General features: G+C 45.6%; 1 protein-coding gene across 1 annotated transcript in view; it reads left to right on the forward strand.

Annotated features, from left to right (window-relative positions):
• The window catches only part of SPTLC2 (serine palmitoyltransferase long chain base subunit 2), an 86,786-nt gene that overhangs the window by 13,955 nt on the left and 56,757 nt on the right, over positions 1 to 16,074 (forward strand). Inside the window, exon 2 of the mRNA XM_045288166.1 lies at positions 2,587 to 2,781. Within this exon, the coding sequence (XP_045144101.1) occupies positions 2,587 to 2,781 (195 nt within the window). The remainder of the gene's footprint in view (positions 1 to 2,586; positions 2,782 to 16,074) is intronic.

Below are 16,074 nucleotides of genomic sequence, written 5' to 3' on the forward strand. Positions count from 1 at the left end.
TCGGGAAGGTGAGCATCATAGAATGCCAATTTACTAGAAGAAAGTATTCTTGTGTTGAGGGAGTACTTGAGTGGAGGCCCAATGTAAGACTTTTCTTAAAGGGTTCCTTGTTCTTACCCTCCTAGGAAATTTCAGTTGAACCGCTTTCCTTACCTTTAATTGTTACCAAGGTTAGAGTTAACACAGTGTTGTTGTTGTTGCTGTTGCTGTTGTTGTGCGCTGACTCATCGCCACCCCAGATTCCACAGAAGGATCCCTGCCTGGTCCTGCCCTTCCTTGTTACATCGCAGCCCATTGCTGTGGGCACTGCTTCAGCCAGCGACTCTCCACCACACCCGCTGTCTTTCTCCAAGGACTGGTCCCTCTCCATCACATGTGCAGCGTGCGTGGGACACAAAGCCTCCCCGCCTCACTTCTACACAGATTTGTTTGCTCTTCTGGGAGTCCGTGGTCTATTTCATGTTCTCTGCCAGCATCGCAGGATAAAGGCATCTGTTTTTCTTTGATGTTCCTTATTCCTTGCCCTGTTTTCACTTGTACTTGTGAAAATATTTGGCTTGACTCTGGTGCACCTTCGTCTTCAAAGTGACAGCTTTGCCCGGCAGGTCTTTTGCAGGTTTACCCCATGTCAGTGTGTAACTCGATATTACTGACTGCTGCTTCCACGAGTAGTGATTTTGTACTCAAGGAAAATGAAATTCTGGGCACTTTTACCTCCATTTACCATGATGTTGCTTCTGGTCCAGTTGTGGGATTTTCCATTGCTTGTTGTCAGGTTCCCCAACGGTGGCTCTCGAGCCACATGCGGCTCGTAGGGTCTATACAGGTGGCTCTGAAGTAAAACGGAAAGAATGTGAGGGACATTTATTCAGACAGTGGTGATTTCATTTGCTTGTCAAAATATATCTACGGCCCTCGGATGTTTTTAAATCTTTCTGAGGAACCGGAGGGGCTCTTCCATCTCAGAAGTTGGCCACCCCCTGCTTTAGGTTAGCAGCTGCCATCAAGTTGGTTCCAACTCACGGCGACCCTGAGTGACCGAGCACCACCTCCTCTGTGGATTTCCGAGGCTGTAAATCTTCGACACTTAAACCTCCTCAGTAGTAGATTTGGTTTGTAAAAGAAGATTTTATGCAAGTTGACCAAGACATAAAAAGTTAAGATACAAGCTCAAAAGTAGTTTGGTGTGTACATATTAAAATTCAGAGATATGACCAAGGAAAAGCCAGCATCGATCCTTGGGGCGAGGGGGCAAGAATGCTACTTACAGGACGTTGGCAGTTAGGGATCACTGGGAATCCCTTGCTTGAGGTTTGACGTCCTCTCTCCTCTCCACATGGCCAGGAGCCACCCTTCTGTAAACATTTTACTCTTGTGCATCGTTTGTTTGTGTTAGGACTGATGGCAAAGTGGAGCCTGAGCCGGAGGTTTCCACAGAGGGAAGTGTGGGAGTTATTTGGGTGAGTGGCTGTAGGAATGTGTGGCAGTCAATCATTAACAGATGTGCTAGTGTACAGTCCTGACACGGAATTTACCGGCAATCACGTCCATCTGCAGACGAACGTGCAGCTTCCCAAGATGGACTTTTTCTTTGTGGGTTTGTGTACATTCTTTTCTGTACTGTTGTTAGATACCATCAAGTCAGTTACAACCCGTAGCAACCCTCTGCACGACAGAATGAAACCCTAATTCATAGACACTCAAATGTGTGTAAGAGAGAACTTTATATCAAAGTGTGATTGTATATTAAGAGAACATCCCAGCCCCATCCAGATCAAATCTCTAAGTCCGATATGAGTCCATCTGTCAGATACCAGTCTGTAAATTCCTCTGCACAACACATGCAATGACACCAAGTGCAGGAAGATCACAGGCCATTTGATGGAAAGTCTTGTGGATTCAGTGGAAGCATCTCAGCACTGGCATGGGTCTCCCTGTGGCTCCTCCAGCTCCAAGGCTCGGGCTGCCATCCCCATAACTCCATGTGCCTTGTCAACAGGAATGTCTCACAAGGAGACAAAGCAGAGAGTGTGTTTCTATCTGGGCTCCAGTCAGCTATTTATCTGCGTCATGCCTCCAAATGAGGTCGCCAAGCTGTGACCTGACTGACAGGCTAGACTCCACCCCTTCACAAGTTGACAGGAGATGATGTAACTGCCATATGTGCCGTCTTCACAGTTGTCCCTGTTGGGGCCCATTGTTGCAGCCACTGTGTCAGTCCGTCTCCTGAAGGGGGCCTCACTCTTTTTCTATGCCCCTCCACTTTACACAGCACAATGTCTCTCCTGACAGCATCCAAATTTCTGTATTACAACGAAGGAAGTAATGCATTCTCCAACCAGAACATTTGAAGAATGCTTTTATAAAGTCAGATAGTGACAACATTCATATTTGACAGTAGTTAAGCACCTAACATAAGCATGCAACTTAGAACTGGCCCCTGTGCCGTCCTCAGATCTCAGCATTTTATCTTGCTATCACAGAGCTAACGAAACCCTAGTTCTGCACACCCCTCAGGACTTAGATGGTCAGAGGGCTGTTCTTCCCGGCAGTGGTTGAAATAAATATTTGAATCTTCACCTCTAGGTCCATCACGTTTCACAAAATGGAGGGCTGTATAAAAGGCCGTTTAATGAAGCTTTTGAAGAAACGCCAATGCTGGTCGCCGTGCTTACGTACGTGGGCTACGGGGTGCTCACGCTCTTCGGGTACCTCCGAGATTTCCTGAGGCACTGGAGGATTGAAAAGGGCCACCACGCGACCGAAAGAGAAGAACAAAAGGTAATTGTCATCATCTTTGCGTCAGTTGGTGAAAGCCTTTTATGGATATGTCAGTACTTTCCACTCATCTCTCTCTGTCCACGTTGGGGTACATGTCATATAAAGAATTCCCTGGTGCAGTTAAATGAAAACATTCCACAAAGAAAGCCAAGAACAAGGTTAAGGGCCTAGGAAGGCTTAAGGCACTTGACATTTTGAGGAAAAGCAATCACGGTAAGAGCCCAGTGAGGTAAGCAAGCTCTCTGTCTGTTTCATGTATGTGAAATCCACAACCCCGTTCCTGCTGACACTTAGTGTCCGGGCCGGAGTCCGAACACGGGTCTGTGCGGGGCGTGCTGAGAGCCCGCCAGCCCTCTCTGTGTCTGCAACCTTTGGGAAAGATTGTGTTCTTTAGACATGTTATAGACATGTTACAAATGAGGGGGCTGCAAACGGTTCTGGAGAAATGCATCAGCCAGACCCTGGACTTCTATGAGGTTTGTGCAGCCCCCTCCCTGTTACAGTTGTGCCGTCCACACTCGGCTCCTTCTCCAGAAGTCTAACTGTGAACTGTGAGGGGGGCGAACACCTTGCTTAACAGTGGAAGGTAGTCTTGTCTTGATGGTACCGGCCTGTGGGAGGAGGCCCTCACTCCCTCCCCTCCACTCCCCCTGTGTGTTCCCAGGTGCCTTTATTCCAGCGGTACTCCACCTTCCTAAGGCTGCGACCCTTTCATTCAGTGCCTCATGTGGTGGTGAGCCCCCAACCATAAAATTATTTTCGTTGCTACTTCATCACTGTCATTTTGCTCCTGTTATGAATCAGGCAACCCCTGTGAAAGGGTCGTTCGGCCCCCAAAGGGGTCGCGACCCACAGGTTGAGAACCGCTGTTTGAGAACCTTGTACCATATTGGTGTAGCTGGTGAGCCACCAGAGCGCCTTAGAGAAGGGATGAAGCCATGAGAATTCTATTTCCCCCCATTCCTCACATATTTGTGGGGAGTGAGAAGAGGCGCACAGGTGAGGCAGTGACAGAGCCATCCCTGAAGAAAGGAGCCAGCAGATGGTGCCTAGAGAGGAACCTTCAGGGACTGGACAGTGGTCATGTGGTGGGAGGGGAATGTGCCCCTTGGAGGTTCTGTCTCAAAGGAGGTCAGTGATGAAGAAGTAGGTATGGACTGAGAATTCTCCCTCCCACCCATCCTAATGTCTGTAACAATTCCTTTTTAAAAAAATCTAATGTAAGCAAAGCACTGTATTTAGAACTGGATCCAAAGGGCCAAGCTCGTTTGCAACCTTGAACAGCAGACCAAATGTCAACTTGCTTTGATAGCTTCTTCTCTGCCCCTGCAACTAACTCTTCCCCCCCCCCTTTTCACATACCCCTCAAAAAATACTAGAGTAACACACAGTTGACCTGAATTCTAAGCCCAGCTTTTTTTTCCCCAATCGTTTTATTAGGGGCTCATACAACTCTTATCACAATCCATACACACATCAATTGTGTAAAGCACATTTGTACATTCATTGCCCTCATCATTCTCAAAACATTTGCTCTCCACTTAAGCCCCTGGCATCAGCTCCTCATTTTTTCTCCTCCCCGCTCCCCCCTCCCTCATGAACCCTTGATAATTTATAAATTATTATTTTGTCATATCTTGCCCTGTTCAACGTCTCCCTTCACCCACTTTTTTGTTGTCTGTCCCCCAGGGAGGAGGTCACATGTAGATCCTTGTAATCCGTTCCCCCTTTCCAACCCACCCTCTCTCTACCCTCCCAGTATTACTACTCACACCACTGGTCCTGAAGGGATCATCTGCCTTGGATTCCCTGTGTTTCCAGTTCCTATCTGTACCAGTGTACATCCTCTGGTCTAGCCAGACTTGCAAGATAGAATTGGGATCATGATAGTGGCGGGGGAGGAAGCATTTAGGAACTAGAGGACAGTTGTATTTTTCATCGTTGCTACATCACACCCTGACTGGCTCGTCTCCTCCCTGAGACCTTTCTGTAAGGGTATGTCCAGTGGCCTACAAGTGGGCTTTGGGTCTCCACTCCGCAGTCCCCCCCTCATTCACTATGATAAGATTTTTTGTTCTGATGATGCCTGATACCTGATCCCTTCGACACCTCATGATCGCACAGGCTGGTGTGCTTCTTCCATGTGGGCTTTGTTGCTTCTGAGCTAGATGGCTTCTTGTTTACCTTCAAGTCTTTAAGACCCCAGACGCTATATCTTTTGATAGCTGGGCACCATCAGCTTTCTTTGCCACAGTTGCTTATGCACCCATTTGTCTTCAGTGATCATATCATGAAGGTGAGCACACAATGATATGATTTTTTGTTCTTTGGTACCTGATAACTGATCCCTTTGACACCTGGTGATCATACAGGCTGGTGTGCTTCTTCCATGTTTAGCCCAGCTTTTTTAGTAGCACTTTGTATTTCAGAAATTCAGCTTGCCAACTGTGAATGACAATTTTTGTTCTAATTTATCTCAGAATTTTCTTATTTAGATTATGCTAGTATATGAGTCTATAAGAATGACATTATTAGTTGAATTTTTTCCCATTAAGATTTGAAATCACCAGTAAACACATTTGTATCACACACCATTGGTGTAATAAACACTGTTCTAGGAACTAGACATATCCAGCACTCAACTGCCATCGCGTCAGTCCTGACTCACAGTCACCCTTAGGACAGAGTAGACTTGCCTCCATGTAATTCTTTCTCCCATGGAGCGGCTGGTGGTTTCAAACTGCTGACCTTGCTGCCATGCAGCCACACTAAAAGAATCCAGAGGGACCTTTTTACTGCTGACACAGCACAAACCTGCTGTTTGATAATGTGTGTTGGGGGGTGGTAAGAGGGTCCCTTGGTGGCACACACAGTTTGAGCTTGGTTATAACGGAGAGATTAGTGGCTCAGACCCATTGCAGTGGTGCCTTGGAAAAGGCCTGCCGAGCCACTTTCATAAAATTATAGTTCTAACCAGAACTGGATGGGTCTCGTCACCACTGCCAACTACTCTGAAAGGGATCGCCTTGGAAGGTTCTGGAGGGAACGGGAGAAACACGTGGAACAAAGCTCAAAACCCTATGAGAAGCCAGACTTAGCAGTCAGGTAGACTGACCTTTAGTCACCCTGCAGGCCTGGAAATGAGCTCACCCCTGTGGTAGTTTTCAGCCCAGTAATGGGCAGGTGTGTAAGGAGAACAATAACTAGTGAGGTACGAACACCTTAGAAGAATCAGCCAGTTGAGATGCAAAGGCAGTACTTCCCCAAAGTTGAGCAAGGTTTGGGGGGAAGGAGGAATGGAAACAGCACCAGGAGGAAGTGGGGTCAGGGGATTGCAGTGATGAGATCACATCAAGTTTATATGAATTATTGAATGTGAAACCTGTAAAATGTTAATAAATCATTTTATTGGGAGCTCTTATAGCTCTTACAACAATCCATACATCAGTTGTATCAAGCATATGTGTACATTTGTTGCCATTATTATTTCCAAAACATTGTCTTTCTACTTGAGGCCTTGGTATCAGCTTCCTCTTTTGCCCCCTCCCTCCCCCGCCCTCATGAACCCTTGATAATTTAGAAATTATTTTTATTTTCATATTTTACGCCATCTACTATCTCCAGTTTCTGTTGTTCTTCCCCCCGGGGGTGGGGTGCAGGGTTGGTCAATCATTAAAATTGGTTCCCCCTTTCTCCCCCTCCTCCCCTTACCTTCCCCCTCCCTTCATGGTATCGCTACTCCCTTTATTGGTCCAGAGGGGTTTATCTGTCCTGGATTCTGAGTGTCGAGCGCTCTTATCTGTACCAGTGTAGATGTTCTGGTCTAGCCAGATTCGTAAAATAGAACTGTGGCCATGATAGTGGGAGGCAGGAAGCATTAAAGAACGAGAGGAATGTTGTGTGTGTTTTGTGCGTGCTCTACTGCTCCTTCGCTGGCTCGTCCTTCCTTGTGACTCTTCTGTGGGGGATGTTCAGTTGTCTACAGCTGGGCTTTCAGTCTCCATTCCGAACCCCCTCGTTCACATCGAAATGGTTGCTTGTTTTGGGTCTTCTTCTGCCTGATACCTGATCCCATCAACACCTTGTGATCACACGGGCTGGTGTGCTTCTTTCATGTGGGCTTTGTTGCTTCCCTGCTAGATGACCACATGTTTAACCTCAAGCCTTTAAGACCCCAGATACTATTTGTTGTAATAGCCGGGCACCATCAGTTTGCTTCACCACATTTGCTTATGCATCCATTTTGTCTCCAGTGACCTTGTCAGAAAGGTGAGCATCACAGAATGCCAGGTCATTAGAACAAAGTGTTCTTGCATTGGAGTACTTGAGTAGTGACCCAATGTCCGTCTGCTACCTTAGTACTTAACACTTACATGTAAGTACATAGACCTATATCCCTATCATTATATACTAATATATTTACACATGCACGTGCCTATGTTTATACCTCTATAAATGTCTTTTGCCTCCTAGTTCTTTCCTCTATTTCCTTTTACTTTTCTCCTGTCCCACTATCATGTTTGACTGTCATTTGGCTCTCTGTACTTCCTCTCAGCTGCATTACTTGATCAGACCCCACCGGGCATTCTATGCTCTTCTGGCCATCGATTTTAGATCTCTTGTCCCTGGGTTTGTTGGCACCCCCCACCTTTTCTCCCACCTCCCCCTCTCCCCTGACCCCCTGGAACTGTCAGTCCCATTGTATGTGAGACTCCTGTCTGGTCCATAAACCTTCACTCAGTTCACAAGAAAAAGTTGTGAAAGACTGCAGTGCTATACATTATGCATTTCGGTGCTGTACATTTCCACTCTGAGACACATGGAGTGGCCACCAGGGGGAATCGACTTGATGTCAGTGAGTGCTTTTTTCCCAGGTGGTAAGGTGGACACACTAATTGCAGCTGATCCGTTGTCCTGGCTGAGTGAGTGTGCAGCAAAGGCATGAGCAGTGTGCAGGAGAGCCGACAGGTGGATATGTAAGAATTTGTGCTTCCAGTGCCAGACTGGGAAGGTTGGTAGGCAGTGAGGAGCTGGGGAGTGCTGGGAGAGCGTGCACAGCTGGTGCTCAGTCAGCGTGATGAATGGAAGACAGAGCCAGCGCTTCTGAATCACTGTGCGTCAGGGTGCTGTCTTTGGGGCAGGCAGTTTGTGGACTCCACTTTGTGCTGGAGAATTAGAACACAGATTCTCATTCTTAGTGTCTTTGTTAAGGAAACAGAAATGCTCCCAACGTACTGGTGTTTGTAAAAGATTGAAAACCAAACCAAACTCACTGCTGTCGATTGCCAGCTCTCAGCGACCCTCCCGACCCTCCTGATAGGACAGGGTAGAACTGGCCCTGTGAGTTTCCAAGACTCTGTAACTCTGCTGGGGAAGAGAAAGATCTCGTCTGCATAAGGTGTCCTGAAAGTACCCGAAGGGTTTCTGCGGTCTTCATCACCGACTCGTGGTTGGGTGCCACGACTATCTCCTCAGACAGCGTTGGCGTCTTCAGAATAAACGATCTCGTGTCTGCGTGGACCGTGGACTCCATATCCGAGTAATCTTGAGTGAGCTGCAGACTTTCTGCCATTCCTGGATCAATTTGCAGTCGGGGGAGCAATTGTCTCTCTTGTGGTCCTTGACTTTTCTCTACCATCTCTCCTTTGGCCTCCTCTGCTTTGGTCGTGGGACTTCTCTGGGCACCCGGCTCTGCCCCTGGGTCGCTTCTGCCAACAGTTCTTCTTGAGAAGTCCGAGTAGTTCTAGGAGCAGCTGGAAGTGTCTGTTTCTGTGGGACTGCAGAGTAGTTTGTTGTTCAGGGTACAGATTCTTGTGCTTCGGAAATAGCCTTCAAAATCAGGTTCTGTTAGCTTGCTTAGAAGGTGGCGGGGAAGGTCTCCTTGCAGGCATGGCTGGCACCGACACACTACTGGAGACGCTTCCTGAGCGGGAGCCGTAGTCATCGTCTTCCTCCTCCCCCTCCTCTCCATCCTGATTGAACCTTTTAATTTAATCACTGAACTTACCACAGGTAATTCTCTCTTCCGAAAATTGTCCCATGCAAAGGTCTGGACCAGGGACATAGAGTGCTCGGTGTGTGTGAAGACCGAAAGCAAAAAGGCTGGTCAGAAAACTGACTGAGGCACATAGCAGGAGAGAATCCGAGAGTGAGTCCAAAAGTACTGCTACAAACGAGTAGAAGCCACGCAACAAAAGTATCCACATGCAAAGGCATTGTTTCTGAATATCTCCTCCACATAAGTCTGTCCATGTCCGAATGTGCTGCTTCCACCTCTCCATCCCTTCCCTTAAAGAATTTGATGCTTTTCAGTTTACATCACCTCAGAATGGCAGTTTGGGGATCTTTTTTTTTTTTTTTTTCTGGGGCTGGGAATCTTTCCAGAAGCAGCCTGCCATAACTTTTGTCTGTGGGGCGAGCGGCTGGTGGGTTCAAACAACTGACCTTTCAGTTATCAGTCCAACACTCAGCCCAAACCCAAGCCTATCCCAGGGCCATCAATTTAATTTGGACTCATGGCAACCCGATTCAGGGTCTCTAAGCCTGAATATCTTTGTGAGAATAAACAGCTCCATTTTTCAAACCCAGCCAGGAAATGAGGTAGGACCACGCTAAATTCACAGACTCGAGGGTCACCCTGTTATCAGGAGAGACCAGTCCCTGGAAAGAGACTTCAGACTCAGTAAAGTGGAGGGGCAGCGAACAAGAGGAACACCCTCGACAAGATGGATTGGCACCGGGACTGCAACAATGGGCCCAGGCAGTTTGGGCATCTTTGAGGGACCTAAGTCGTGTGTCTCTGAAATGCTTTTTGAGTTTTGGGAACAGAAGTCTGAGCGGCAAAATGAGATGGTCGAGTGGCTACAGTAAGTAAAGTTGCCCAACGAAATCCTCATAGAGGACGGCCCTTGCCACCCTCGGAGAATGAGCCAGATTCATTGGCATGGGGAAACTTCTTCATATTAAGCCCCTGTAGTTACCCTGTGGGTTTTGTTGTTGTTGTTTGGGGGTTTTTTGGGGGAAAATCTATCAAGCTTACCCCTTTGAAATCCCCCCAAAACAGTCACCATAACCTTCAGAGCTGACCTCTCGGCAGATCCCCTTGGAAACCATTGTTTTGCTTGTACCTTTTTTTTTTTTAAAGGTACCCAGCGGGACAGACTAAAGGATCCACTGATCATAGAGACAGTGGATCGTCTGGTGGTGGTGGCGGTTATTTAAATCTACCTGTGCATATATGAACAGGAACTCATGGAGCAATGCTTTTTTACTTACCCTTGTACATGAGACAAAGGAGAACCTGTATTATTTGAATTTATTTCCATAGGTTTTCACAATAGATAACTTTAATAGTTAAAACAACTAACTTTCAGAGGGGAAGAAAAGGTGATTGAGCCTAGAGTAGATATGTCTGTCACAGGATCTGGTCTGATGAGAGAGGCAGGCCAATGTTCAAGTGTTAACCTAGAAAGAGTTGAGTGAAAGTGCTTGCCAGGCACCATAAAATGCAAATCGAACTTTGCCACTTCCTCTTTTCACTCAATGGGTGGAGTCCACTGCTACATCCTTATTTTCTTCCTCATTCCAACTCTTCTAATATAACTCCTTATGCTAGTTCATCTCTGTATGGAACTAGAATTCTAATTTTCTTTGGGTAGAGTTGAATCATGTAATCCTCTGATAAAGATCTGAATTTGCCCTATTTTGTATAAACTACATATAATTTTGGGAATTCTCTCCCTAGGGATGCTTTTTTTTTTTTTAAACATTTTATTAGGGGCTCATACAACTGTTATCGCAATCCATACACACAACAATTGTGTAAAGCGCATTTGTACATCATTCTCAAAACATTTTCTCTCCACTTAAACCCCCGACATTAGGTTCTCATTTTTACCCTCCTTCCCTGCTCCCCCCTCCCTCATGAACCCTTGATAGTTTATAAACTGGTATTTTGTCATATCTTGCCCTGTCCTAGGGATGTTTTAGCTTAGACTATTCATTTTCCCAGTCTGTTTTATTTCTGCCTTATGTTTGCAGGCTGGTAGTCCAGAAACGAGTGTGTGTGCTACATACTAAAATTTCAACTGATCAAGCATTTCCAGTATTTAGATGGAAAATACTTAAAAAAATCCAAGGAGTAAATTATGGTGGATGGTTATCACACTGTTTTGTGTAATAGTCTCTTCTTGATCTAATATTGTTCTAATATTCATTGCAATGACTACACAGAACTCACAGGCAAAATTCATGATTAAAGGGTTTATTAAGGAAGTTAACAAGTTGTAATGCCATTGGCAAATGCTCAGGGTTGATTTTTCAGGATATGTCACGAAGTTCTTTCAGGTCTGCTAATAAATACTCAAAGGGCCATCCCACTCCAGCTGTAAGCCTAAACCCAAAGGCATTCAGCCTACTCTCTGTGGGTCAGCAAGCCCAACTTCCCTAATTAAGCACCGAGAGGCACCCCACTCCACAAACCAGCCTTCTGCACAGAAGCAGTTTTACTTGCTCTGTGGTTTTAGAAGTCCAAAACTCTCGTTTCTCCTGCTGCTCTTCATACAGCTGTCCTCTGGACCTGGAAGGTTCACTGTGCTTCGCTCATGGGTCTAGAAGACACTCACTGTCGGGGAAGCCAGCCTCCCACAACCAATCAGGTTCAGTAAGCGCAATTGTACGGTTAAGATAGATAAAGGTTATAGTAAAGTCATAGAGATAGGAGAAATGGGAAAGAGTAAAATAAAGATGTCAGGCACAGTTCATGGTATCATGCTCACCTCCTGAACATCCATGATCTCAACAGCCAGGTCCACGCATGGCGTGGGCAGAGAGGGCAGGAGGGGGGTCACTCTTAATTTCTGGCCAAGGACCATATATACTTAGGGGGCGTGATTACAGGTAACCACATATGTTACAGGAAGGGGCTGTACAATAGGCATAAGTGTGACAGGAAGGGGATGAGCTAGGGATGTACATGTAATAGGAAGGGGAGGGACTAAGGGTATACATGTGACAAGAAAGGCAGACCCTAGACTCAATATCGTGTATAGTCATTTACCATGTGTAACAAGCAGCTAGGTTTGGCATATATTTGGGGGAGACAACTTGGGAGAAATATTTCTGTATCCCACAACTCGCCACTCTTGGCTCTTGCTAGTAATGAGATCCCTCCTCCTGATTCTCATCATCAGAGGATGGCTTTACAGGTGCATCCTGTATGTGTCTCCCCCAAATCTCTTACCAGACCCATGCAGGGATAGGTCATTTGGTGGGAGTTAGAGACTTTGCATTAAAGAGCCACACTGTTTCATACCCAGTAGGTGTGGACCATCAGGGTTCTGGCAGTTCTGCTTCTGTGCCCTTCTCTTCTGGATCATTCCTGCTGTTGTTTCTTCCATCTGGAAAGCGGCCCTTGACCTTGCTCTCCCCTTTCTTCCTTTTAGAAAACCTCTCCCTGACAGTGTCTCACTCTCACTGTTCCTCAGACCTCACCTGTCAGCCTTTTGTCCCCACCACTTCAACTAAAGCACGTTCCCTGAGTCACCAGTGACCCCTTTGTTGCAAAATCTACTAGTCTCTTCTCAACCCTCACTCCCTGGACCTGTCAGCAGCATTGAAAGAAGTGGCCACTCCTTCCTTCTGAAAGCATTTTGTTCACTTGGTTTCCAGGACGTGATAGTCACCTGGTTTTACTCTTTCTGGCTGTGTTGTTGTTGTTCTCTCCTACTGTGTTCCCCTCATCTGCCAAACTTCTGGCTCAGGCCAGGCTTCATCTTGAGACCTCTACTTTGTACTCATTCCTTTGGTGAATGCCTTTAAATGCCTACCATGTGCTGATAACAGAGCCCTGGAGCAGTTTGAAACCACCAGCCACACCTCAAGAGAGAAAAAGGGGCTTTCTACTCCAGTAAGAGTTACAGTCTCGTCTCAGAAACCACAGGATCAGTTCTGCCTCGTCCTATAGGGTTGCTGTGAGTCAGAATCGACGATGACAGTGAGTTTTCTTTCTGAGTTTTATGTGCTAACTAACATAGGAGCTCTGTGGCGATGTCGAGTAAACTTTGGTCTGTGAATTGCAAGGTCAGTGGTTGAAACCCTCCAGCTGCTCCACAGGAAAACGCTGAGGCTGTGCTCCTGGAGAGATTTGCAAAGCCGGGAAAATCATAGACTGGGTCACTACGAGTCGGACTCAATTAGATGGCAGTATGTTTTTTTGTCTTTTTCTTTTGGTGTGCTAGTAACTTCCAAGTGTACAGTTCTAGCCCTTCTCCCACTGAATTCTAGACCTTCGTGTATCTAACGACCGACCCACTTGACATTTCCACATCGGCCTCTCAAACTTGACAGGTCTAAAACTGAGCGGACACATCCCCATGTCCATTAATGACAGCTCTTTTCTGCCAGTTGCTCGGCCAGAAACCTTGGCATTTCTCTTGATTCTTCTTCCTGTCACATGCCACAGATGGGCCCTCAGCCGATCCTGATTCAGCGTTTCTTGTTCCACCCTCCCTCACTTCCCCCTGACATCTCCTGCTGCCTGACTCCATGTTCATCCTGGCGCGGCCACACTGGCCCTGGGCTGGTCCTTAGGCGTGCCACGCACACATCTACCACTCTGCCCTCCCCGCCCCCAAGCTCATCTTTCACACAGTGTGCTGATAGGTCTCTCCCTCCCTTTTCATCCTCGATTCCACCCTGGCCACAACACCGCACTTCACAGCCCTTTTCATGGCTTGGATTTGCTTTCCGTTAGCATTTCTCACTACATAATGTGCTTTATGCTTTGTGTACTTATCTCATTTATATCTTCTGCCAGAATTCAAGTTCTACAGGGGCAGAGGTTATTGTTAGCTTCTTGTTGATGACTTTGTGCTAGAAGAGTGTTTGGCACATGTTAGACACTCAGTCAACATTTGTTTAATATGTGAGTGAGACTGTGACTGGTAATAACAGCACTGGAGTTAATATTCTTTTGAAATAATGTATTTATTGTGGTCAGGTATGTGTGTGTGTTGGGGGAGTACATACACACGCAAATACACAAATGACTCGCTTTTAGATGTAATAAAAATACTGGTCTTTAATCTAAGCATCTCTTTCATGCTTCCAAGCAGGAAAGTGGCTTCCTGCCTTAATATAAACACAGGAAAGAACAAACAGTAGCGTGCCTTATATGAACAGTAGGGGAAGGTCTTAATACACCATGGTTCAAAGGTTTCAGGTCAGCAGTTGAAAAACCTTCCACATTGTATTTCACAATACATACCCCCCATTAAGTAGACATAAAAACAGAATTGGTGATTGTTAAAATAAATGTTCCTAGCTAAATAAGGCTTTTTGGCCATAGAATGACTCTCCATTTCCAACACTTTTTAGGTGGAAATATTGGGGATATAAAATTTCTGTTAAAGTTTGAAACACTTTTATCGTATTTCAGCCTTTCTACACTTGCTCTAAGCCAAAAGTCTGAGAAGTGATCAGCCTTTCATAAGTAGCTTATAAAATATCCTTCCGTAGAAATGCCATAACCTACATAAAAATTCAAAACACTTCTGGACTTTGCTCAACAGCTTGTGTTTGGTATGAAGTATTGTGTTTATTGTTGTGAAATGTCTCAGAGCAGTACTGTAACCATGTCCACATAGTGTCGTCCTGGCTAGGGAAAAAAGGTTTGAGCTGTGTAGCCTTTGGCTCTAGGGGCGGAGCTCTCTGAAGCATGAAGCACCTGCTCCTTCCCAGCCTGGAATGTGCCTTAGCACCACCCGACAGTTTGGATTGTTTTGTGATCAGATGTTAGCTTAACATGTACAACACAACACGCACACAATGTTAGACCCTTATTAGATATGTGGTTCTTGAAAATTCTCCCCCCCCACCCTTTTTTTCGGTCAAGTCTTTTGATAAGGTACAACACTTTGTCTCCATTTACCCGTTGCAGCCGAGGAAGGAGGGGAAGAAAAGGCGTAGGAGCAGCAAATGGAATGTGCGGCTAACGACTTCTTTCTATAAGCAACGCTTCCCTTGCCACTGGACCAGAATAACCCGAGGAACGTTCCTGGCAACCTTCACTGAATGTGTTGAGCATAGGTCCCACAGAAGAGTTCTGACAAAAATTGAGGGAAAAAAGTGCAAATTCTTAACAGAGTTCAGACATTCAGAACAATGGTTCTCAACCTTCCTCATGCCGCGACCCTTTCATACAGTTCCTCATATTGTGGTGACCCCCCGAACCATAAAATTATTTTCGTTGCTACTTCATAATTGTAATTTTGCACCTCTTATGAATCAGGCAACCTCTGTGAAAGGGTCGTTGGACCCCAAAAGGGGTCGCGATCCACAGGTTGAGAACCGCTATTCTAGAACTTTGGAGGAGTGAAAAACCCTGGAAACAATTGCCTTGAGATAATCTTTAAGCCTTAAACCAGGGAGCACCCCTGAAGTGTTCTTAAAATGAACCGATAGTTTACTTTCACGAGTGAAGAATGCCCTTCTTGAACCTTGAACACTGGGCTTTTGAGCACTACCTCCATGGAAGCACACGGACAGTAGCCCCTCGTTAGAGAGGAAACTTAAGAGGGAATGAGTGTGTGTATGTTAGCTGGGGGGAACAACCTGGGAAAGGAGGATTAAGATGATCACACAGTTGAAGACTGTAATCAGTGTCCTTGGATTTTGCATGTAGCAGTTAGTAAGTTGGTATATGTTCTGTGTGTATTCTCAACAACTAAAATAAAATAAATTTCAGAAAAGATTAATTTGGGGAAATTTTTAGATCTTTGCAATACTGAGTTTTCATATAGGGACATGATATTCCTTTTTTACTCAAGTTGTCTTTGATATCCATTAGTAAATGTTTTCAGTTTAAAAACCAAAAACTGAAGTGGGTATAAACAAACCGAGGGATAAAAGAACAACAAGTGATCTAAAATCAATGGCAAGGAGAGCGTGGGATGCCTGATAGGGCTTGATCAAGGGCAATGTAACCGAGAGGAATTACTGAAACCCAGATGAAGGCCAAACATGATAGTGGGACAAGAGGAAAGTAAAAGGAAATAGAGGAAAAAAACTACGAGGCAAATGGGCATCTATAGAGGTCTAAATACAGGCATGTACATATGTAAATGTACTTATATATAACGATAAGGAAATAGCTCTATGTACATATATTTGTATGTTAAGTATTAAGGTAGCAGACGGACATTGGACCTCCACTCAAGTACTTCCTTAAGGCAAGAACACTTTGTTCTAACAACTTGGCATTCCATCATGCTCAACTTCCGGACATGATCACTG

This window comes from Echinops telfairi, unplaced genomic scaffold (genome assembly GCF_000313985.2).
Source record: "Echinops telfairi isolate 266 unplaced genomic scaffold, ASM31398v2 ScPeMD7_18;HRSCAF=68, whole genome shotgun sequence".
Taxonomy (NCBI): Eukaryota; Metazoa; Chordata; class Mammalia; order Afrosoricida; family Tenrecidae; genus Echinops; species Echinops telfairi.